Genomic DNA, 21,559 nt, shown 5'->3' on the forward strand with positions numbered 1-21,559 from the left:
ACTCATGGCATGCCAGCTCGCAACGCATTTAAACTGGAACGGTAGGTCTTGAAGTAGGTCTCTTTACAATTACATTGGCAACATCTTTGAGACAATTCAAAGCATTCATATAGAGACACAAGTCTCTCAAAATATCATTCTCCTCCTCGAAAGTCACTCGTCAACAGTGCCCAACAACCATACTATCAGCATCGTCGTCTCTTCCACAACCAACAACCACCACCTGAGTTAAAATGTCTGGCGGGCCCCTCTCCGGTAAAGTCGCCGTCATTACCGGCAGCTCTAAAGGCATCGGCGCCGCCACAGCGACCCGACTTGTCAGCCTGGGTGCAAAGGTCGTCGTCAACTACGGCCACGACTCGTCCACCGCCAACGCGCTCGTCGAAAAACTCGGCCCTGAAAACGCCTACGCCGTGCAAGCCGACGCCGGCACCCTCAGCGGCGTCGAGCAGCTGGTGCAAGCCAGCGTCGCGCGATTCGGCAAGATCGACATCCTTATCCCCAACGCGGGTATCCTCGCCCTCAAGGACGTGGAATCCTGTACGGAGGAGGACTTTGACCGTGCCTTCAACATCAACGTCAAGGGGCCGTTCTTCCTGGTCCAGAAGGCCTTGCCGCACATGACACCCGGCGGATCGATCGTCCTTATTTCCACAAATCAATGCCACGCCTCGTCCGTCACGGCGCCCTACACTCTATACTGCGCGACGAAGGGCGCGATCGAACAGCTCACCCGGCTTCTGTCCAAAGACCTACTTGCGAAGAAGGGTATTCGCGTCAACGCCATCGCTCCTGGCCCTACGGCCACGGAGCTGTTCCTCGAGGGCAAGCCGCAGAAAGTGCTGGATATGATTGCGTCGTTGCACCCGACGAACCGCATTGGGAAGCCCGAGGAGATTGCCGAGGCGATCAGTTTTGTCGTTGGAGACGGGGCGAGTTGGGTGAGCGGGCAGACGATCAAGGTCAACGGGGGTTTGGCTTGAGGGTGTGAGGGGATTGAGGATGCGAGTGTCAAGAGAAGGGCAAGAGTCCGTAATCATGCCATTGTTGGCATTGGTTGCAGGCGCAGAGACGATGATGAGCAGCAAACGATCATGGAAGGATATATAGCAGATTGCACAATAGTTAGTTGTAATACACAAATTTTCCGAGACTGGAGAGACTTTGCACTGCTGGCCGTTGTTTTGCGACCCTGACTCTAGTGACCACTCGTGTTCCAGTGACGTTACAAGTCCGCAGCTGGCAGCCCATACACGTCAGCATAGCATGTCTGTTCTGAATCAACGTAAAGCAGCTTGGACCTCTTATCGTCACAACACGAGGGTTGAAGCCGGTGTCTTCTATTTTTCCGTCTCCGTTATCTGGGACGTGAGACTGAGGAGCGGGCATTCCCGATACCATCAACCAAATTTACGCGCCGGACTAGTGTATACAGATCACAGAATCATGAGTCATGTAGATTGATCGTTCGTTGTGTCAATACGGCATGCGGGTATCCAACTACACCCGCTCCAAGAGTAAAGATGTTGATCAGAACCTACTATTTCCCCTCTTCTCCAACTGATATCTGAGTATCGTCTGTTCGCTCGGGTCCACTTATAGGAGCAAAACGAACCGCAGATATCGAAGCAAATAGCTGGGACGACACTAAGCTTCGGTCTCCTATGGAGGGTGGTGACAATAGATATTATAAAGGCATGCAGTATCATTGTGATTGAGGGCTGTCCTGTAGGTGAAATAGAGTACGAGCAGGAGGATTTTGTGATCAGGTCGAGGAGAGGCGGTCCTGAAGGAAACACGACCGTTCAACTGTCCTGGAGCTCTCCATCAAGTATTGTCTCTAAGCCATGACGGGCGGAAATCGAGAGACAAGTCGAAAGTCCAGCGATAGGTAGGCGCAAGCGATATGCGCAGGACGAGCTTTGGCGCGGTCGGTGCCCCTAGCGACCGAGGGCAGCCAGACATATTGCATATAGGGCGACATTGCTGGGGCTTGTTTGCCAGTGATATTAATACGGAAGCGAAAGACAGGCAAGAGCGTGAAAGGTGAGCAGGCAGGGGAGCTGTGAGTCGGTGGTTTAAAAAGCGGCAACGGCAAGGCCGCGCTACGAGGTCTACCGATCGCCGAGTGCCCTAGTCCCTGCCCAGTGGTTGCCCAGTGCCTTGGAGTACTGGCCTCGCTGGGTGCTCGGTGCTCTGCTTGAGTGGCCAAGAGCGGCATGATTCGCGCAACCTGCATGACCCTGCTTGATGTTCGAACCTGCGCATGCGCTTCTTCCACACAAGGCTTCCACTATCTACATCACAAGCACGTTCTTCCATACACATTGTCCATCACTCTTCTGTCCGCTGTAGGGCTCAGTACCTTGTAACTTGCTGTCCTTTCCCGCCTGATACCATCTGCCGGCGCCATGGCTGCTGCAGAGGGCATCCCTGAGAAGAAGGTGAAATTGGAGCGTGAGTCTGAAATACCCCCTCTCGACCACCTACTGATGTTGTTGAAGCCCAGATTAAATCTGTCGACATGGTAAGAGTGCCGTGAGGAGACCTGATTGGATTGTCACTGACAGAACCGTAAGAGCGAGGACATGCAACAAGAGGCAATCGAAGTCGGTATGGGAATGCGCCGGTTACAAGCAGACTGGGCGGAGATGCTGACCGGCCGTTTAGCACAGGAAGCAATGGAGAAGTTCAGCGTCGAGAAAGTATGTTGCAGGATGGCCATTCCTGACCCGAGGGGATAATACTCATTGGAGACATAGGACATTGCTCAACACATTAAACGAGAGGTACCATTCTGTCCCAGACCTGCGACATTGCATCAACATTTCTGACACCTTTTCGCAGTTTGACTCGAAAAAGGGCGCTACGTGGCATTGCATAGTCGGTCGAAATTTCGGCAGCTTCGTCACCCACGGTACGTCAGGCCCTGCTCGCCCATCCGAGTTGATGACTGATCGAAGCTGCAGAGACGAAACACTTCATCTACTTCTACCTCGGACACGTCGCCATATTGCTCTTCAAGACGCAGTGATTGGATCCCACTTTCTGCATTGGGCGTCACGGAAAATTCTCACGGCATTGGCAAAACCGGCTTGGGGCCCTATCATTACAAAATTGTGACGGTGTAGATATGAATTCCTGAAAGAGAGCAGTTGTTCGACGTGCTTCACAACATGTTGTATATACGAATGGAGAGGAAAGATTCTGGACAATCCCTCGCCGACAAATGCTCAATGGCAATGATGGATTGCAAGTCCATTCTACAGTCTGACTCTGGCATGTCGGTACGCTTGTCACCATCGTTCTCCTCCATTGCTCTGCCCATTGGACGGAAATTTCCACTCCCAGTGACGGAGCCCTCGAGTATCTACCGGAAAACGTGCAAATAGCCCAGAGCATATGAAGGAGGGAACCAGGTCAATCCTGAGCATGATTCGGTGCAGCGTCGGCTGCTTTCGCCTGAACGGCGCCCAAGTCTTAACACCCGAAGCATACCAGGTTTTGAAAGATGATTCCTTCCCCTTTTTCATTGCAGTTCACATATGAATCCCGTCTGGTTATTTTTTTCCCTGTCAGGGTGGGCGAGGTCGATTTGGGGAGACGCCCACCTTGCGCCCCCAACGCCAATCATATCTACGAGTATTTGGGGGGGGGGGGGGGAAGAAATCTGGGGAAGTAAGTTACTAGGTAAGTTGGTCACGGCCACCCACGTCAGGATGATATCAGAAATACTCGAAACATCGCAAACAGTGCTGATCCACTACGATTGTTGGTGCATACTTTCATATATACGTGCCTACCTTACATCTTGCACTCTCTAGTCATTCTTCCGTTTATTTTGACCCCAGGAAAAAGCGCTGAACCGACTCACCTATCCATACACGTCAAGACATACCATTCAATAAATACGGTGCTACTTGCAGCACATTGAAACACGCGACATGAAGCCTTTACGTCTACAAGCCTTAAGTCTGGGGAACACCGTAATACTACGAGCTCCTACCACTCCTTTCCATCGGGTCACAAGCGTTTCACCCATCCACCAACACCAACAGCAAATCATCCCCCCGACCAACACTCGGCACCAGTCCTCCACGACGACGACGCAGTGCCAACAAGACATTCAATCCAACCGCTCCGCACAACAAGACCGGACCCGAATCGACCGGCAACCAACCGAGTACAGCAAATCCGGGACTGACGACGCGGTGGCCTCACAGGCGGTGTCGTTTTCGCCGGACAGCACGTCGACGGCTGACCCGGCCGAATCTATCGCGCAGGCGGCGGAGCAGATCCAGAACCTGACAGCCTCCACGACAGGCACGTCCAACGTGTCCCCCACCCCACCACAGAACGCGCCCTTCAACCCGCTTGAAGTCAGCCCCGCGAACGTGGAGATCAGTTCGACGACGTCCGAGATCGAGGGTGTCGCACGGACAGCACAGGGAGGCGTGCAGGAGCAGAGCAAGACGTACGTCGGCACCACGACGCAGAAATCAAAGTCGACCCGAGCAACCGCGACGACGGAGGAAAAGGGCGTCTTTGCCGGGTCCGACAAGAGGAAAGACGGCATGCCTGGCGCAGCCGTGCGGGGCGAGGTCGAGGGCGGGAGAGGGCCCATCTTCAGGCCGGGCTCGAGGTAGTTTGGACAGACCCGCCGGGTAGGGAATGATGGTCCGACGAATACCGACGAGCATGGTTACGGCAGGGCTAAGCGCAAAAAGCAAGGGCACGGGAAATCACAATCGGAACCGGACCTGAAATCGGGATCGGAGTCCAATCGCAATGGCGAAATAAAAATTACATCAAGGACTGCCTAGGTCCCTGGGTTCCTAGGTTCCTGTGGAGTATGGATGGAGTATGTATGTTGACAGGTAGAGAGGGATTCATTGCCAATCACTACTTGGGGACTACAATCCCCCTAGCTCTCTCCTTTTCTCTCTACCCTCCCTTTGTGGCTTTGGTTCAATGTTGATTGTTCAATGTTGAATGGTGGTGGATTGATATGCGATACTAGTGATGTTTGCGGACCCTGAGGTTTGTGTCGTATCATAACCCCTTTCGTCGCTCCCTTTTCTTGTCTCCCTTTTCTTGTCTCCCTTTTCTTACTTCTCTCTCCCTTTCCCCTTGCTTCCTCCCCCGCTCTCCCTGCGCTCGGTCTCTTGTCACAGACGGCGACGCAGCGGGCAGTCAGTGAACAGGGACGACGAGCACGGTCTTCATCATTCTCTCTCCCTACCATTAGGATTAGGATAAAGATTGAGGTTGGAATTCGGATTGTGATGGATAAAACTTTCAATTAAAAGCAGGACATGTCTGGTTTCCAAACTGGGGAAAGCAGGATAGGGCAGGCAGGGTAAACGACGACAAACATGTAGCTCAGGAACCAAACCGAAGCAATTCAAACCAAACTTCAAAGAATGCGTCGTGGGTCGTGGATGTTCTTCAAGAGTCACATCCTTTGTTGGAAGCGCGCTGCATAACGAACTAGCCCTCCACTCATTTCAACCCTCCAGTCAACAAGATACTTTGCCCGGTCAAGTAGCCCGTGCGACACAGCATGGTGACCACATTCGCACACTCCTGCGGCGTGCCCAGCCTGCCCACGGGGATGTTCCTCACATCTCCAGGCGTGCCCTCGAGGAACTTTGCGTTGGGGATCATCCCCGTATCGCCGATCATGGCCGGCGCCACGTCGTTGACCGTGATTCCGTCCTTACCCAGTTTGAGGGCGAGGTTCCTCATCATGCCCGTGAGGCCGGCCTTGGAGGCCGCATAGTGGCAGCCGTTGATGCCCCCTCCGTAGCCGGCGATGCTGGACATCATGATGATGCGCCCCCATTTCTGCTGCGCCATGTGCGGGACGGCCAGTTTCGCAAGGACAAACGGTGCGCGCAGGTTGACCAGTATTGTATAGTCGAATTCCTCATATGTGATGTCCACTATTTGCGGCACCCGCTTTCCGTATCCTGCGTTGGCGATCAGAATGTCTGGTCCGTGACCATGCTGTGCTTCGATCTCCTTGTATAATCTTTCCATATCTTCTGTGGATGCCATGTCTACTTGGTGTGAAGAGATCTTCTGCTCGGACGAGGTCGAGTCGCCTTGGAGCTCGGCGATCAGGTTGTCGACACTAGCTTTGTTTTTGGAGTATGTCAGGGCGAGATGACAGCCATTCTTGTACAGGTCTCGTGCGCAACCGGCACCAATCCTGCCTTTGTCAGTCAAAGTGAAACGCGAAGTCTCGAGAGGACACACATACCCTCCAGACGCACCAGTGATCAGGGCTAATCTGCCTTTGATTTCGTTGTCGACGGACATGCTGGGCGGAGGTCGGCTAGGTGCTGGTGTTTGCGAACTGCTCGTGTGGGAGGTCAACTGGGACAGTCGTTGTCTTGTACTCATTCCTGGATATGAATCTGAGCTCGTGAGCGCGCACCAGCCTCTCCACAAGTGCACCAAACGGTGCAGCCGCGGTGACTGCGCCGATTTGAACGGGCAGATTGTGGTGGACAGTGGTGGATGGTGCGGGGAAATCCAAGTGCAGCCCACGCGTCGGCTTCTGCTCCCAGTCGCCGACATTCGCCTGAAACGGATAGAAGAGCGCAGCTTGTCATTGGATCCATCTCAAACAAATCTTGAAGCTGGAGAAGCTGAGAAGCGCTCAGAAGAACAAGTTGCCATTCCAGTCCACCGGCCAATTCGTGGAGTTGCTGGTCTGCTGCCACTGTATCCCTTGAGTCTGAGCCATGAAGGTCGACGTCGCCTCGAAGGCCCCCATCGGAGCAAGCATGTTCATCCCGTTGCCAGCGATTTGATCACCCGAGACGTAGTCGCCTACGGCCTCGAGATCCAGCCAGGAGAAGTCGTTCGCCGGACTGAATTGCATATAGCCTTGTGCGTCGACGTGGACACTGCCGCTCGACGACAATGGACCGTCAGATGCCGCGGGAGATTGAATTGGAGGCGGGAGGTGTGAAGGGCCCTTTTGCGGCTTTATCCATAACAGCTCCAATAGCCTTGCATAGCGCGACCCCGGATCCTGAGCTGAGACGGACGCTCGTTTGAGCACTTCCATGGTCTGGAAGACCAGTTGCCGAACTTGCCGCTCCTCCATGTCTGTCATCACACCGAACGAGCGGGCTTTGTACAGGAACACGGCAGAGTAAATGCAGTAGAGATAATATCTCAGCGGCATGTATCGCAGATACTTGCTGGGATCCACTTGGGTGCTGAGAAGCGTCAAGTAGGCTTTCGCGGCAGCCACACTGGCCCAAATGAAGCGTGCATCTGGCATAGCGCCGACATTGCAGAATACACTTCGGAGATGGTCCCTCAGGGAGTTGGCGTCGCTCTTGGGCTTGCTAGCAATTGCTTGAGCAATGGCCGCCTGGAAGGCAAAGGCGTTAGTGTACAGACAGAGGTATTCGTACGCCATCTGCAGCGTGACCTTGATATAAGGAGAGCACTCCAGTTTCCCCCAAGTCGTGTTCCAGCGAGCAATGGCCGCGCGGAAATCATCAACATACTTGACATAGTCTCCCATGAGCATCATCTGTCCACTGGTGCGCATGCCCGAGTACAGAACATCGTGCACATTGGAATAGAGCTGTGTGAGATCTAGGGTTGCTTGCATGATTTTGGCATAATCTTCGTCGTCGGGGCTGAGTGGTAGCAGTGAGGGGAAGTCCTGGGAGGAGAGACCGGTCATGGGTCCGGGTCCTCTCGACCAAAATGCCTTCCCAATCCTCACCGATATCAGTCGATCCGAGACGTAGCAGTTGGCCCAAGCTAGGCGTTTCCGTCCATCGATCCTGGCTTCTTCGGCGGACTCTTGTCGAAAGGCAGTTCGATCAAGGCCAAGAAAATAACCCGTGCGCAGGGCCATCCCGACATGCATCCAGGCCGACCGATCTTCCTCGCCCCTCCCTACCGCTTCAATGCGATTTCGCAGGCCCTGCGGCTCCCATTCGGCAAGTAACAACAACGCCTCGACTGCCTCAACTTCACAATCATGGCCAGCTGCGATCCCAGATATTAGGTCATGCATGTATCGAGAGCAGCAGGTATGAATCGTCGGCTGTTCAATGAGGTCCTTTGACGAGATGGTGATGACGGCCGTCAGCAGATGTTTATCATTGACCGCGAAGATATCCAGCTGGGCAGGATCAAAGTATTTGCGCGGGACCAGGGGAAGGTACGGGTGGTAGTGCTCAGCGTATCGTCGGACTAGCATTTGGATAATTTCGGGCGTCAGGTAGCCTTCGCGCACCAGTCGATAGGTCGAGATTCCGGCATGGATGCCATTGATGGATCCCCTGGGTTCTGGTCTTGCCCCGTTCTGCATGTCTTGATGTGATAGATCCCCCTGCTGGCCCAATGCTCCTTTGGCTTGCAGCTGATCCGCCTCCCGGTTTGCCACGTCTTTCAACAACTGCCACGCATCCGACGGGTTCCTGGGTATGGTATTCCCAATCGTACTGTCGGCAGTGGACGCCGAGTCGTCATCGTCAACCACGTTCGCACCTGTGGTCGTACCTCCACCTCCTGCGCCACTTCCCAGAACTGCGGTTGTCGCAGGGCGATCTTGAAGAGGGGAGGGTTGTAGAAATGGAGGAGGATGGAGGTGGGATTTGGCATCGGCATCGGCATAGGAATCGGTCTCAAGGAGAGGAGTCAACGTCGGAGGGTTGGACAGGGTGGACAAGGTGCTGGTGGAAAGCAGCTTCTTCCTCACTCTGCTTCCACCACGGTTCGATGTGCCGAGAACACACTCGCGGTTTTCTTTCTTGCATCGCGCGCATGGAGGTTGGCCGCCTGAAGCTTCCCTACAGCATCAATCAGGGTCAATCAACGGCGAGGACAGAAGTCGATACGAGAACGGATGGTCAATCTGAGTGGTTGCCGATAGGCGGCTATTGCAACTTGTGAGAGGTTTCCAGATAGCCGGGGGCCCAGATGAGTGGATGGAGACCCAGCCGACATGAAGAACAGCACACAGAGGTCCCACCTGCCCTTCCCTTACCAAAAGATACGTCGAGAAATAGAACGGAACGCTTACAGCTCACATCTGGATTTGCGGGCGCGACAGAAAGTGCATGCTCTCGACACCCGCTTCATGGGCGTTGACGGGCTTTGGTGTTGTTCGTCGGCCATCCGGGGTCACCGCGGCGTCGGCGGTCGAGAAGCGCGAACGGGCAATCAATACGGAGTATGCTTTCAGCCCTCTGGGACTTGGGGGATTATTTGTCGGTGGACTATGGACCAACAGCACCATTCTAGGAGAGTTGTTGCTCGTCTCATTTGATGCAAGGTCAAGAAGAGGAAAGGCTTTGATCCGCGAAAGCTGGGGAAGAAGAAATCCGGGATGGATTCGTTCACATGTGTGGTGTTTGTGCCCGTGTGTCTGGAGGTTCTGGCCCCAGCGGGTTTGTACCTGGCGAGGCGAGGATCCGCCGAATGGCCGCAGGGACTGGAGAAGGACGAGGAGCAGCAGGCGGAGGGAGGGAGGTTAACGATAGAACTGGGGAGGGGAAGAGGGAGGGACCACACCGGTAGTTCACGTTAGTGAGGCCACTAAACTGTACAACACTGTAGCAAGTACCGAGTTTAGTTAAGTGGCTGGCCTAGTAGTGAGACCCGGACTTGTCTAGGGTGTACCGTGCAGCGAGGCTAGTTATCCTGCACAATCATGCCCATGCGACTGCTATTTAAAGCACCACCCAAAGCCCATCTCTAGTCATAAGCCTGTCCAGCAAGCAGGGTTCAAAAATAAGTGCCGCAGGCTGTCACGAATATGTACCTCAGGAGTGCTCAATAACGTCAAGGCGGCCGCGCTACATCGAATATAATTGATAGTATAGATGAATGACAGAGGGCCACTATTTGCTGAAGGTAAATAGCATACTTATTGTGACTGAAGGGCATCCTCGATCTGACAGTGAATCACTCTACCCTTTGTCAGACTGTGCCATTTATTTTGAATCCGGCTTGTGAGGTACTACGCCCAAAATACCTACTACCTCGTTGCTATTCGAGACATGTTGGACTTGCCCCCTTCCCCATCTTCTTTCATCAGCCTTGCCGCATTCTGGTCCCATCAGCATCGTCACTTGTGCCATGGCTGCTGCTAGTCAGAGTAGACGAGGCAATTGTATGTGTCGTGTTGGGCACTAATTCGAGGGTGCTTGTGCTACTAGTGGATGAGCTTGAGCTCGAAGAAGTGCTTGCTGTCGAACACACTGCTCCCACTCCACTCCCTCCTCCGGTGGTGGATGCCGTCCCATTCGCAAAGGGCGCAGCAGGAGGAGCAGCACCAACACCCTGAGGCGGCAGCAGCCATGTTACCACCGTGGCATTTGGCACTGTCCCTTGCCACATGTCAGTCTCGCCGTTGTTGAATCGCACCACTACATCCTGGTCGCTGCCGATATTGTTCATCATAATCACCGCCCAGCTCGAATCTGGATTGCGCACCGCCATAGTATAGAACTGGTTGACTTGTCTCGCATCGCCCTCGTTTCCGTCTCCCAGGATCCGATAGTTCACACTGCCTCGACGGACGAAACGTGAAAACTGGCCCACCATGTAATAATCGTTCGTGAGCGTATATTGCGTGGATGAATTCACAATAACGCTTCCCTGGCAGCCAGCACATCCACCATACGGTGAATGGGGCCCATATTCCTGATCTGTCGCCATAACCCACATGGCGGCTGCCGAAGCACCGTGCGTCACAGGCGGGATGAAATTCGACGCCACTTCGAAATTCCAGCTCCCACTTTGCGGAAGGTAGTTGGAGCATTCCGTCATAAACTGCAGCGTGTTGGGGAAGGCATAATGAAAATCCGACATTACGCTGTAGTTTGCCACGGGACCAGCATAGCAATGCCATGCTGCTGCATCAGTAAGAGCGCCCTCACCACCCGTTCCTTGAATGACACGGGCGGGATACACTGGCTGATCGGTATTGTGGTCCTGGCATCAGACACCATGAATTAGAGTCGGCTTTGGACCCAAAGACCAATCTTCAAAGAAGAGGGATCAGAATGGAGACTTACATATGCCATGATGATAACGCCGCGGTCGTGCATTGCCTGACCGAGACCCTGAGCGATCAAGCTTGCTGCATCTACTGGGTCAAGAAACATGCAAGGGTAGCCGCCTTGATAGTTCAGCGGTTCATTCATTGGGGTAATACCATTGACCTGAACTCCCATATCGCGAAATGCGTCGACGTACTTGGAAAAGTATCCCACCATTTGCGGGACGTACGCTGGATTGAAGCTGTTGTTGAGGATATTGTAGCTTCCACCCCCGTCCACATTTAGATTCGGCGCAATGAATAGGTCATTGTACTTTGTCCATCCAGGATATGACCATGGCGAACCGAAGAGGAAGACATCGCCCTTGACAGCACCCATTTTAGCGATGAATTCGGCCTGACCAGTACCATACGGGCCCAGGCTGAAATTGGACAGGTCGAGGTCAGGCTCTCCTTCGTTAAAGCTGGGACCGTTGTCGTCGTAGGTGTATTGTTCGCCTGACAAGTCAGACGATCCAATGGTATGTCGCATAAAGCCCATGTTGTTGCCATTCTGGCCAAAGAGATCTTCCAGGACACGGGCGAGGGTAGCACTATCCAGGGACTTGAACACACTGACGGTGCTGTCGGTCCAAGCGTGTCCAAAACCAAGCATCTCCTGTTGTGCGCCGCTGGCCGAGTCAATGATAATATTGCGCCTTGGTGGGCATGATGATGAGCTGCTTGGGTATGTTGACAAGCGAACGGGTGGCGGACCAGGTGCCAATTGACGAGTGGTATTTGGAACTGTGGGAATCAGAGCATCGGTCATGAAAGATTGAGGAGTCAACACAGGATGGGCCCCGTCCCCGATGCCTCCTCGTGGACCGCAGTTTTGAGAACTGGCAATACACGAAACACCGAGGTTTTGGACAGACTGGGCAACGAGCAGGTTGCAGTAAAACAAAATTAAGCCGCAGAAGGGTACGAGCGAGACCATTTTTACGTTTTTGTGTGTCTTGATCATGAACATTCAAGACACGAGAACCTAGAGTACTTCGCCTTTTTGAGTAAGGAAGGCCGCCGGTAATGCAGGGTATATTGATGTCGATCTTCTCCAGCTTCATGACGTTGCAATGAAGGTGGAAGCTACCCTCTATTTCGATCATACGGCTAAAAGGCCACTTCCCGGAACGGAGCTTGACATTCCACTTGTTGTAACTGGGGAAAGCAGACCCAGATGCAGAAATACTTGCAGAGGTAAATCTGAGAAGCTATCATCACCAGAGGCAGTCTACGGTAGTAAACACTTCCCGCTGACAACATATGCCTTGACCAGCATCCGAATGTAGCTGATACTGCAAAAGCAGGAAGGAATATCAATTTAGGCATCTGTTGGATGCTGCGCCCCGCAGATCAAATCGGCATCTGCCTTGTGCCCCTTTGACAGGGAGGAGAGTGGAATTATAATGGATTTCACCCATAACAAGAATTCGGAGATCAAAATCCTGGAGGTTACGCTCTGTACCACCCCTGCTCCGAGACTCCGCACATGGCTCTAGCTGAGTGTTTTGACCCCGCAACGCCCTTCGTCGCCAAAAGGCGCTTTGGATGCGACTCTGGCACTGAGTGACGTCTGAAAGCGGGCTGTGATTTCCAGAAATCTCGATTCCTGGAGACTCTGTGACCAGGATAAGTTGGTAAATGAGGTGGAACTCCTCAGCAGTCAAGGGGCAAGAGAAAGAAACATACTCCGATACGGGGTACCAATCAAGGAGGAACGTGAGAGGATGCCACCCAGGTGGGCCAATACCGAGGCTCTGCTGACAATGGCAACGCGCAAAACAGTGGATGGCGAGACTTCCCAGTCGGTCAACTTAGTCATCGACGAGGCTACTCCATCAGGGGCTGCGTCCTCACCCAACGGTACTCCGCCCATGTGAAGTGTGCTACCATCAGCAACGTATCTGCGAATCCTAGAGAGCAGACTTAATGAGATCGTGGGCACTTGAAATAAAAAGTTGGTTAGCTTACCTTGTTGTCTATTAGTTTATCCACTTTTCGATCCGTGGACTTGCGGCGCTGAATGCAGTCACACTACTGGCGCTTCCACTAACCTTTGCCTCATCATTCGCACCCACGAGCGTCTCGAAGGTCAACCGATTAGACATAATGCTCGCCAAATACCTGATGATCCAGCCTTTTTATCATACTGAGTAACTTGTCCTCGCTCTCGCTGAGAGTTTGATGGAGTTGGGCCTCCACACCGCCTTGCGCACGGGATGGCTTCCATTCAGTTCAATGCGGTTATTTTCTCCGGCGCCTTAACCCTATCCTTATTTGACCTTGCAAATCTCTGTGATTGCATGTGCTTATGCTTGTTACTCCTCACCTTGACCGAAATCATAAGTCGGGAAGTGGACGTTCGGCACATTCGGACGGTCGTCGCCCGGGCTGCTTCCCTGCCTTGAGCAGACGGTGTCTGGGCCGAAACTGGTGCAGTTATATGTGCCGGTTCACCGCAGATTCCACTGTCTTTTGGAAATACGACTCCTGCATCAATCGTGAACTCCTTGACTGCTCGCGTCCAACCGGTTTCAGACGAAGCAGGCCCCGGGATAGCAGATCTGGACGATTCAAACACTCGCTCAATCTCGCCGTTTACCTTCAGAACAATAGGAAAACTGTCAAGCTCAAATGTGTGGTCTGAGAGATCGGTTTTCTCACATGAGAATTTCCGCGCCAGACCCCGAAAGATTGAGGAAGCCTTGTTCTTGACAGACGCGAAAGAATCCGTGAATTTGGAAAGCCCCAAGAATTCCTCAGTGTCGTTGCCATCGAGAGACATTTGCCTACCTGGTGAAGTCGCTCGCTGACTCCCCTTTGCCGCGGTGGCTTTCTGCTTCGATGTCTTCTCTGAAGCCTGGCAGGTTTTCGATTGTTCGACAAGGCCAGCTTTGTACACTCTTGGGTAAGTCTCACGGAGCATCGTCAGAGCGGTGACCACCTTTGCTCGATTGAATGCGCCAGGGTATGTATGCTTCATAGTCCGCCCTCGCTCTGACTCACCTTCATCAGCAGCACCGTCGAGAAAACCCATGCCGAGTTCCTTTTCATAGATCAAGGCCTGCTGGACTCCTTTCGCGCAGCGGTTCTTCATTTTCCACCGTAAAACATCCCTTGGCTGAGGTTCATTGCTGTTCGAGAAATAGTCAGTATTTAGCCCCTTCGGCCCTGGTAACTTGCCTTTGTTACCAAGTCCTCTTTGAGCGCGGCATCCCCCACCGAGGGCGAGTATTTCTGAGAGCGATGCTCTGGTGCGCGACAGGTCTTGATCGTGTTTGATGTGGCCAGAATGGGCAACACGGGACAAGAGAGCTTCGAATCGAGACCGCTCATGACGTCGCGTGTGGAGGGTGTCTAGAAGCAGGGTTCGTTCGATGATAAGAGATTTGGATGGATCTTGGAACGCTGGGAAGGGTTCTTCCTTCTCATTCATAGGTCCTTGAGGCGGAGTGTACCATCCATCTGGAGCGGGCCATGTGACGTAGCCTGTGTTGTTGGAGCCCGAAGGAGATTGCTTAGTGCTGTTGGACAGCGAGAGTCTTTGAAGCGGAATCACAACTTCCGGAAATGTGTCGAGCTGCTGTACCACCATGTTGACGGAAGAGCTAGTCTGCAAGGACAAATCGGTGACGGCTTCCGGCTAATACATCGGGTCTTGCTCTGTACTGGTATGCTGAGAGGGATAACTGTAACAACAAACAAAAACCAGAGTGCGAACCTGCGCAAGATACAAGATGGCTAAAATCAATCAAGGGAAGTGAATGTTAGCTGAAACATGACTCTGCGCAATGATGTCAGCTGGACTATATATGAGAAACAAGTATGACGAGGTTGCTGTCATAAAGAGACAATGCGGCTGATGGAGGCGATCAACATTTGATCAAAGGACAAGGCAAAAACAAGGTTTTTTGACTAAGGTTACTATAGACAACAAGCCGCGGCCTTTGTCCCAATGTTACCCCAAAGGGCTGACGATAGATTGTCCTCACATGGGAAACAATGAATCGCAGCATGCGGCTGTTGTTTTGCGTGCATGTTCTCTTCGAACATCCAGTTCAGATTCTTGGAATTCTTTCTCCTTTTTGACCTTGAGCCCTTGTCCGTACTTGTGATCCATGGCCATTATAGTCCAGAAACCATCGTGGAGATAGTTTCCCTTGGTGGGCAGCGGGCAGTCTCGGGCACATTCAGCCAGGGCACATCCAGCTATAGCCGCGCTACAATGGCATAAATGGTGGAATCCATCGAAAAGGGGTGACCCCGAATGGCGGCGATCCTGTGCAAAATAATAAGTAGCAGAGCGAAATAATGACCAGAATACACCAAAGTACATTCCCATTCCATTAAGGATCTTGAGTGTGAATTTATGAGGTTTGTCTCTTTAGATATGAGATTGTCGGATGCTGGCGTCACGGGTTGGTAAATCCAACTCACAACAAAGAATGGCCTTACCAGGAACTCATGGACCTCATCAATCAGGATGAAGAACTTCCAATCGTGCTTGGTACGAGACCCTTGTCCGGCTGTAACTTCAAATGTTCATTTCCGATATGGATAGTTAACGCCACAATAGTTGAGGCAGAACCATCTTCCTCGGCTGTTTGGGACCCGTCCTCAGCGTCCTCAGGGTTTGGCACATCGGGCGACGGGTTTCGATCTCGTGAGGCAGTACGACAGCCACCTCGCTGTTGAGTTCGATGGCTGTCAATCAAGAGGTGAATGCCACATAGGCCCCATTGAGCATCATACACCTGGAGCGAGCCGGCTTGCAGAGAAAAGGGCAGACGGGACGGGGATCATCGGCGTTGACGGGTTGCTCCTTTGGTGAACGAGGTAGGATCGGCCTCCGCACTCACGGGGAAGAATACAATGGCGAAAGAGCAGAGATGACATGATTATTCTTTCTTTTGATGAATTTGTTGTTGTGGTGAAAATGTGCAGCGAGTTGTGAAATCTTGCCGCGCTTCAGGCTCCAAAGGCCCACCGTAGACACTGCAGGTGCGCGACGGTGTGCGAGTGCGGTAAGGCAAGTGTTACGTAATCCAACTACCGTCACCGCCACGTGATCAGCGTTGTCAGTGGAGTGACCTTTCTTTGGCGGCGCATCTGTGGCAGCGGAAGGCGGCGGGATTCTGCATCTCCAGCTCGACCCGCCATTGGGCGCTCGACTCACGCGCACCACGCGGAAGCCCCCATGAGCCCCCTACGAGTAAATGACAACCCACTAAACTAAGCAATGGAGATTTGACAGGAGGCAAACTGCAGACCGCGACCATTCATAAAACTCCCTACCCTCACATCGTCTTCTCCATGTCAGCATCGCTGCTGTTGAATTGCAGGTCCTCTTTTTGATCCTGCGCCCGGTCTTTCTTCGCTCCTCCTGTGATCTCGCCGTCAGTCTCTCCCTAATCTCCCGTTTCTACCGCCCAAGATGCCGGGCAAAACGCTCCCTACAATCACCCGCGCCGAGGTGGAACAACATAACAGCCGCAAGTCGTGCTATGTGACAATCGGGGAACGTGTCTTCGATGTGACGGACTTTATCGACGATCATCCCGGTGGCGGCGAGCTGATCCTTGAGTATGCCGGCAAAGACGTCGAGGAAATCATGGAAGACGAAGCCTCACACTTCCACACCGAGACCGCCTATGAGATCCTGGAAGAAAGTTTGATTGGTTTCGTACCCACGGATGCCGTTCTCAAGACCGCAGTGGACTCGTCGCGCCCTGACCAGGTCATCCCATTGCCTGCGACAGCCCAAGGCAACGAACAACTGAGAGCCAATGGTGTGCAAGCCGAAAAGCTCCCTTCTCGACCTCTCTATGAGTCGACGGGCATGTCTTCAGAAGATGATCTTTCAAAAGAGACGGACCTGGATCAAGATTGGAAGACACATAAATTCCTCGACCTTAATCGGCCGCTTTTCCCGCAGATGATCTTCAGCAAGTTCTCAAAAGAATTCTACCTTGAGCAAGTCCACAGACCGCGACACTATAAGGGCGGCGACTCTGCGCCATTGTTTGGGAATATCCTTGAGCCGCTCAGTAAGACCGCTTGGTATGTGGTTCCGATTCTTTGGCTCCCCCCAGTCATCTACGGCTCAGTACTCGGAATCATGAACCTTCCAAATCCGGCCCTGGGAATCGCCTATTGGTCTCTGGGTCTCTTCTTATGGACACTGGTTGAATATCTCCTGCACCGCTTTCTGTTTCACATTGACAGCTTCCTTCCCGATCACCCGCTCTTCCTCACTCTACACTTTATCCTGCACGGCATCCACCATTACCTGCCCATGGACAAATATCGGCTTGTCATGCCGCCGGCGCTGTTCCTCATTTTGGCGACACCGTTCTACAAACTCGCGCATTTCGTATTTTGGTACAATTGGTACGCCGCCGTCACCGTCTTCAGCGGTGGAATCTTCGGCTACGTCTGCTACGACTGCACGCACTACTGGTTGCATCATCATCAATTGCCCGCCTACGTGAGGGATTTGAAGAAGTATCATTTGGCACATCATTATCAGAACTTTGAGCTTGGGTAAGTACACGAACCAGCTACAATTCAACCCCTTCAAGATGAATCGTATGGCTAACATTGTTCAAGATTTGGCGTGACATCCAAGTTCTGGGACTACGTGTGGGGCACAGAGCTCAAATACACAAAGCCGATCAAGTCATCCTAATGATGGCCACTTTCGCTTTCCGGTCAACCCACGGAAGCCGTTAACAACGTTTACTTGTACAATACATCTCGGAACGATGGAAAGCCAACAGTGGATGGATGATGATCACCAAACCGGCGTCTACATAGGCTCTAGGTAGGTAAGGTGCGGGCCGTGGCTCCTTGCTCTTTGCTTTTCAGATTGGGCTGGCTCGTCATAGATCCCCGTGGGGCGTTTCCAGGCGGAAAGCGTGGGCTGGGCTGGGCTGGGCTGGGAACGAAAGGAAGGGCAGACCTCTCAATTCAATCACATATCAACTAGCATCTGGCATCCGGGGGGGGGAGGGTTGGTTTGGGTCGTAGAACATACCTACACATTAATGTATAGACGCTCGGTAAATTAATTTTAATGATTGCACGAACGAACATTTAGCATGTAGATGTGAAGACTTGGTGTAGACATCTGGCATTTAGCATGTAGCATATGTGACATATGTGACATGTGCAATATGTGCGAATATGTGCTAGCTAGCTAGCGGTGCCATTTGCAAAGTAAGTAAAGAGTTACATGGCATGTACATGGCAATGCCTGCATGGAACGTAAAAAATCGTCTCCACATCCAGTTCCTTCCCGTGCGTACGCACATTGCCCATGCACGCGGCCCAACTCGGACGACTCGCGGGAAGCGATGCAGATACGCGGAAAGATCATGATGGATGTGGCTGCTCATAGCCGGACAAGTTCAGTGGCGTGGTCCAGTCTGGTCTGCATTGGGTACCGTGGATGACCCTTCTTTTCTTTTTTCTACGCGCTGATTCGTTAAGAAGAGGAGCCCGGCTCTTCCTCTCCTGTCCATGTTGATGCGATCCCGTAATGTACAGTCGTGTCGAACAGTTTCTGAAAGTCCAGCTTGCAAGAAAGATTCATCGTTTCACGTCATGAGGAGGAAGAAGGACTCTGGGTCGCCTCTGCCTTCTGCGTCGTAGTCCAGCCTAGCCATACGAATGGGTTTCGCGCCTTGAGCCGGAACGCGGCGTGGTCTGTTGAAACTGTTGGTGCAGGCGCAGGCGTCGGTGAAGGATCTGGAATGGGCACAAGAGTGAATGTTAGCGGTTGGTCTCCCTCGGTATTAGAAAGTGATGGTGCGGACGAAGAGGAAGAGCTAGAGGTTGTGCTTGTAGGGGGGACTGTGACTGTAACGGTATCTGTGGATGTGGAGGAGTAGGAGGTGGAAGGCGGCGGAGTGGGCTGAGCAGGGGAGCTGTCCGTGTCTGTGGTGGATGAGAGGGGGAGAGGCGGGAAGGGCTGGGAACTGCTCAGCAACGGCGCTGATTCGACTGAGCCGGCGACAGCGCCGGCATCACCAGAGGCAGAGGCAGACAAGGATGGCATGTCTGTCGTCAACGTTAATGCACTGGTGAGAGTGACTGTGCTCTGAGTCGTCGTTGTCTCCGTCACGGTGGATAACGGGGACACGGGAATTATTGCGGCGGCGGCTGAAGCCGAGGGCACATATGTCGTCAAAGTCAATGTGCTTGTGACTGTGATTGTGCTTTCGGCCGTCGCAGGGGTCGTGTAGTTGCTGGAGCCATCATTGTCGTAGCCATGCCTGTCGCCGTACTCGGTGCTGCCGTTACTCTGTCTCGCCCCGCCAGGAGGACGTGAATGAGGCCACTGAGTCCGGGAACCCCAAGCGCCACTGAGCCAAGGCGGTGGACCACGAGGATGAGTGAACTTCGGATATGCCGAGCCAGTTGGGCACCAGAAGCAGTGGACAGGATGTGAATGAGTGTGAATGGGGGTGTATCCAGACGTCGTAGGGGGGCAATAATCGTCGTCCGCAAACTCAGAGGCACTGGAATAGCATGACTCACCTGCGCTTCGCTTGGTGTACTGCGTCTGATACACTGTCTGGTAGACGGTTTCGAAGACGGACTCGTACTCGGTGAAAGTCGCCACGGCGACGTTGCCGGCAGCATTTGGAGCCGCTGTCACTTGGGGTTCTGAGGAGGAGCCGGAGTCAGCAGCTACGCTCTCCAACCATTTGGCAAGGACGCTGAAGATCCACGGGAGGGATGACTTACCGTTATTGTTGCCCTCGCCGCCACGTCCACCATGGCCATTTCCACCATCTGATCCGCCTGTCGGCAGCGACTGGGCAGCATCAGTAGTGGTGAACACGCCGATGGGAATGACACTGAAGGTTTGGGTCTCGATGCCTGGTCCAGCCGTCGAGCCTACGTGAACGCTCAGGAAGGCAGGTACACCAGTCTCAGTCGCCGTGGCAGCGAAGACACTAGCTTCGCTTGCACCGCCGGAAACGGGACCTGTTGCTGAGGCAGAGAAGGCAATGGTGGAACCTGTGGAAGAAGAAGTCAGCGCGGGGTGGATCGGCGTCGGCGATATAGTTTGCGTAAGAAAAGTAGTGGGCACGTTGGTGAAGGGGATAGTCTGACCTGTGACAGCAGTAGGATTGGCAAGGTCGGTCATTTGAGCGGACACGGCAGCATGGTCAACGCGTTGGCCTTGTTCCCAGCCGACTTGTGCCTTGGAGACCGAATCCACTCCGGTACTGTCAACGATGTCGACGTCCATGCAGGTGGTGTAGATTTCTTGCTTGCCATTGGGGAACCCCGGAGTGCCTGGCAAGGTGGGCCAATCCCAAACCCAGTAGAGCGTGTAAGGCTGACCGGACGGTGTATCCGCCGGAATCTGGATGTCCTGCTGGCACCAAAGATCCTGGCCCATCAGATCATCGGCAGGATGCCCGTACGTCTGTTGACGTTGCTGAGAGATTTGACCACCGTTCACCTGATAGCATTGACCATCGTCGAAGTTGCGAGTGGACAAAAGGCGACCACGACCATCACCCCCTGTGCCATCAGGAGTCCAAACACGGTGGATGGCGAGGAAAGAGTCATCAGGGCTAGCTTGAGTGGTGCCGTAAACATAGACTGTGCCTCGATTCGGTGGCTTGCCGGGTTGGTTGTCTGGCAAAGTAACATGGCCGTTTTCTTGGAATCGCAGCGCAACACCCGCTCCCGCAGCCGCCTGAAGTCTGGGAGAACCGTCCGTTTGGGTTTGCGAGGTTTGCGAAGATTTGCACATGAGATCGCTGGGTTGGATTTGGTTGATGGGACGCCCATCCGGCGGGATGAGATTGACCATGGTGGGATCACCGAATCCAGGAGTACCGCGCAAGACATTCCCACGTGCAAAGCCTGGTTGTCCTACCAAAGTCCCATTCGGAGCGATAACCATCAACTGTTCGACCCACGTGTGCGCTGATGTGAGAGGTATCGTAGCAAGCAACCCTACGAGGGCGCTGCTGAAGATTGACTTGATGGGCATAGTGAGGAAGGTTTTGGGTTGGTTGAGGTGAATGCTTCTGATGACCCGCAAGAAGAGTAGTCGTCGAAGGTATGGGGCTTTTCCGCAAAGAGTGTAATCTGGGAATAGATTTGAGTTCCTTGAAGGGACCGTGTAGTACTCGCTGAGTATGGATTGTCTGAAAGGATTGGTGGCTCGAAACTTGTCGAAGCGCAAAAAAGGTGGTAGAAAAGCAAATGGACCGGCACGGCCGTGACAAAGGAGTGTCAAGAACAAACAAACAAAGGCAGTGAGGATGAAAGGAGTGACAATGGGATCACATTGATCTCTGGGACAAAGCACTACTACAATGCCTGCGCAAGCATTGTTGTTTGTCTGGTCATGAGAACAATGGTAAGGAACGGCAGGTCGATAAGCGAGCGACTTCACTTTGGGTCAGCGGACGACCAGAGGGTCAGGCAGAAAAGCACGAG

At 53.1% G+C, this 21,559-nt stretch overlaps 9 protein-coding genes across 9 annotated transcripts; 4 read left to right on the plus strand and 5 right to left on the minus strand.

The window, feature by feature from the left end:
* Positions 1–233: 233 nt before the first annotated feature.
* On the plus strand, positions 234–983 carry Z519_09518 (uncharacterized protein; the record flags this gene model as incomplete). The annotated part of the gene is made up of 1 exon (XM_016767240.1): positions 234–983. One exon carries the CDS (start codon positions 234–236, stop codon positions 981–983), a length of 750 nt encoding a protein of 249 aa, XP_016616756.1.
* A 1,428-nt stretch (positions 984–2,411) lies between these two features.
* Z519_09519 (dynein light chain, cytoplasmic) lies at positions 2,412–3,034 on the plus strand (the record flags this gene model as incomplete). Its single annotated transcript, XM_016767241.1, has 7 exons — positions 2,412–2,457; positions 2,505–2,527; positions 2,580–2,613; positions 2,671–2,705; positions 2,763–2,789; positions 2,848–2,917; positions 2,970–3,034. The coding sequence occupies 7 exons, from the start codon at positions 2,412–2,414 to the stop codon at positions 3,032–3,034; spliced, it is 300 nt and encodes a 99-aa protein (XP_016616757.1).
* A 910-nt stretch (positions 3,035–3,944) lies between these two features.
* On the plus strand, positions 3,945–4,646 carry Z519_09520 (uncharacterized protein; the record flags this gene model as incomplete). Its single annotated transcript, XM_016767242.1, has 1 exon — positions 3,945–4,646. The coding sequence occupies one exon, from the start codon at positions 3,945–3,947 to the stop codon at positions 4,644–4,646; it is 702 nt and encodes a 233-aa protein (XP_016616758.1).
* Positions 4,647–5,502: 856 nt separating this feature from the next.
* Z519_09521 (uncharacterized protein) lies at positions 5,503–6,324 on the minus strand (the record flags this gene model as incomplete). Its single annotated transcript, XM_016767243.1, has 2 exons — positions 5,503–6,214; positions 6,266–6,324. 2 exons carry the CDS (start codon positions 6,322–6,324, stop codon positions 5,503–5,505), a joined length of 771 nt encoding a protein of 256 aa, XP_016616759.1.
* Positions 6,325–6,667: 343 nt separating this feature from the next.
* Z519_09522 (uncharacterized protein) lies at positions 6,668–9,280 on the minus strand (the record flags this gene model as incomplete). Its single annotated transcript, XM_016767244.1, has 2 exons — positions 6,668–8,831; positions 9,072–9,280. 2 exons carry the CDS (start codon positions 9,278–9,280, stop codon positions 6,668–6,670), a joined length of 2,373 nt encoding a protein of 790 aa, XP_016616760.1.
* Positions 9,281–10,077: 797 nt separating this feature from the next.
* Z519_09523 (uncharacterized protein) lies at positions 10,078–11,858 on the minus strand (the record flags this gene model as incomplete). The annotated part of the gene is made up of 2 exons (XM_016767245.1): positions 10,078–10,980; positions 11,064–11,858. 2 exons carry the CDS (start codon positions 11,856–11,858, stop codon positions 10,078–10,080), a joined length of 1,698 nt encoding a protein of 565 aa, XP_016616761.1.
* Positions 11,859–13,319: 1,461 nt separating this feature from the next.
* Positions 13,320–14,684, minus strand: Z519_09524 (uncharacterized protein; the record flags this gene model as incomplete). Its single annotated transcript, XM_016767246.1, has 1 exon — positions 13,320–14,684. One exon carries the CDS (start codon positions 14,682–14,684, stop codon positions 13,320–13,322), a length of 1,365 nt encoding a protein of 454 aa, XP_016616762.1.
* Positions 14,685–16,523: 1,839 nt separating this feature from the next.
* Positions 16,524–17,777, plus strand: Z519_09525 (uncharacterized protein; the record flags this gene model as incomplete). The annotated part of the gene is made up of 2 exons (XM_016767247.1): positions 16,524–17,632; positions 17,699–17,777. The coding sequence occupies 2 exons, from the start codon at positions 16,524–16,526 to the stop codon at positions 17,775–17,777; spliced, it is 1,188 nt and encodes a 395-aa protein (XP_016616763.1).
* Positions 17,778–18,692: 915 nt separating this feature from the next.
* Z519_09526 (uncharacterized protein) lies at positions 18,693–21,107 on the minus strand (the record flags this gene model as incomplete). The annotated part of the gene is made up of 1 exon (XM_016767248.1): positions 18,693–21,107. The coding sequence occupies one exon, from the start codon at positions 21,105–21,107 to the stop codon at positions 18,693–18,695; it is 2,415 nt and encodes an 804-aa protein (XP_016616764.1).
* Positions 21,108–21,559: the final 452 nt, after the last annotated feature.

Source organism: Cladophialophora bantiana, assembly GCF_000835475.1.
Source record: "Cladophialophora bantiana CBS 173.52 unplaced genomic scaffold supercont1.15, whole genome shotgun sequence".
NCBI classification, from domain to species: Eukaryota; Fungi; Ascomycota; class Eurotiomycetes; order Chaetothyriales; family Herpotrichiellaceae; genus Cladophialophora; species Cladophialophora bantiana.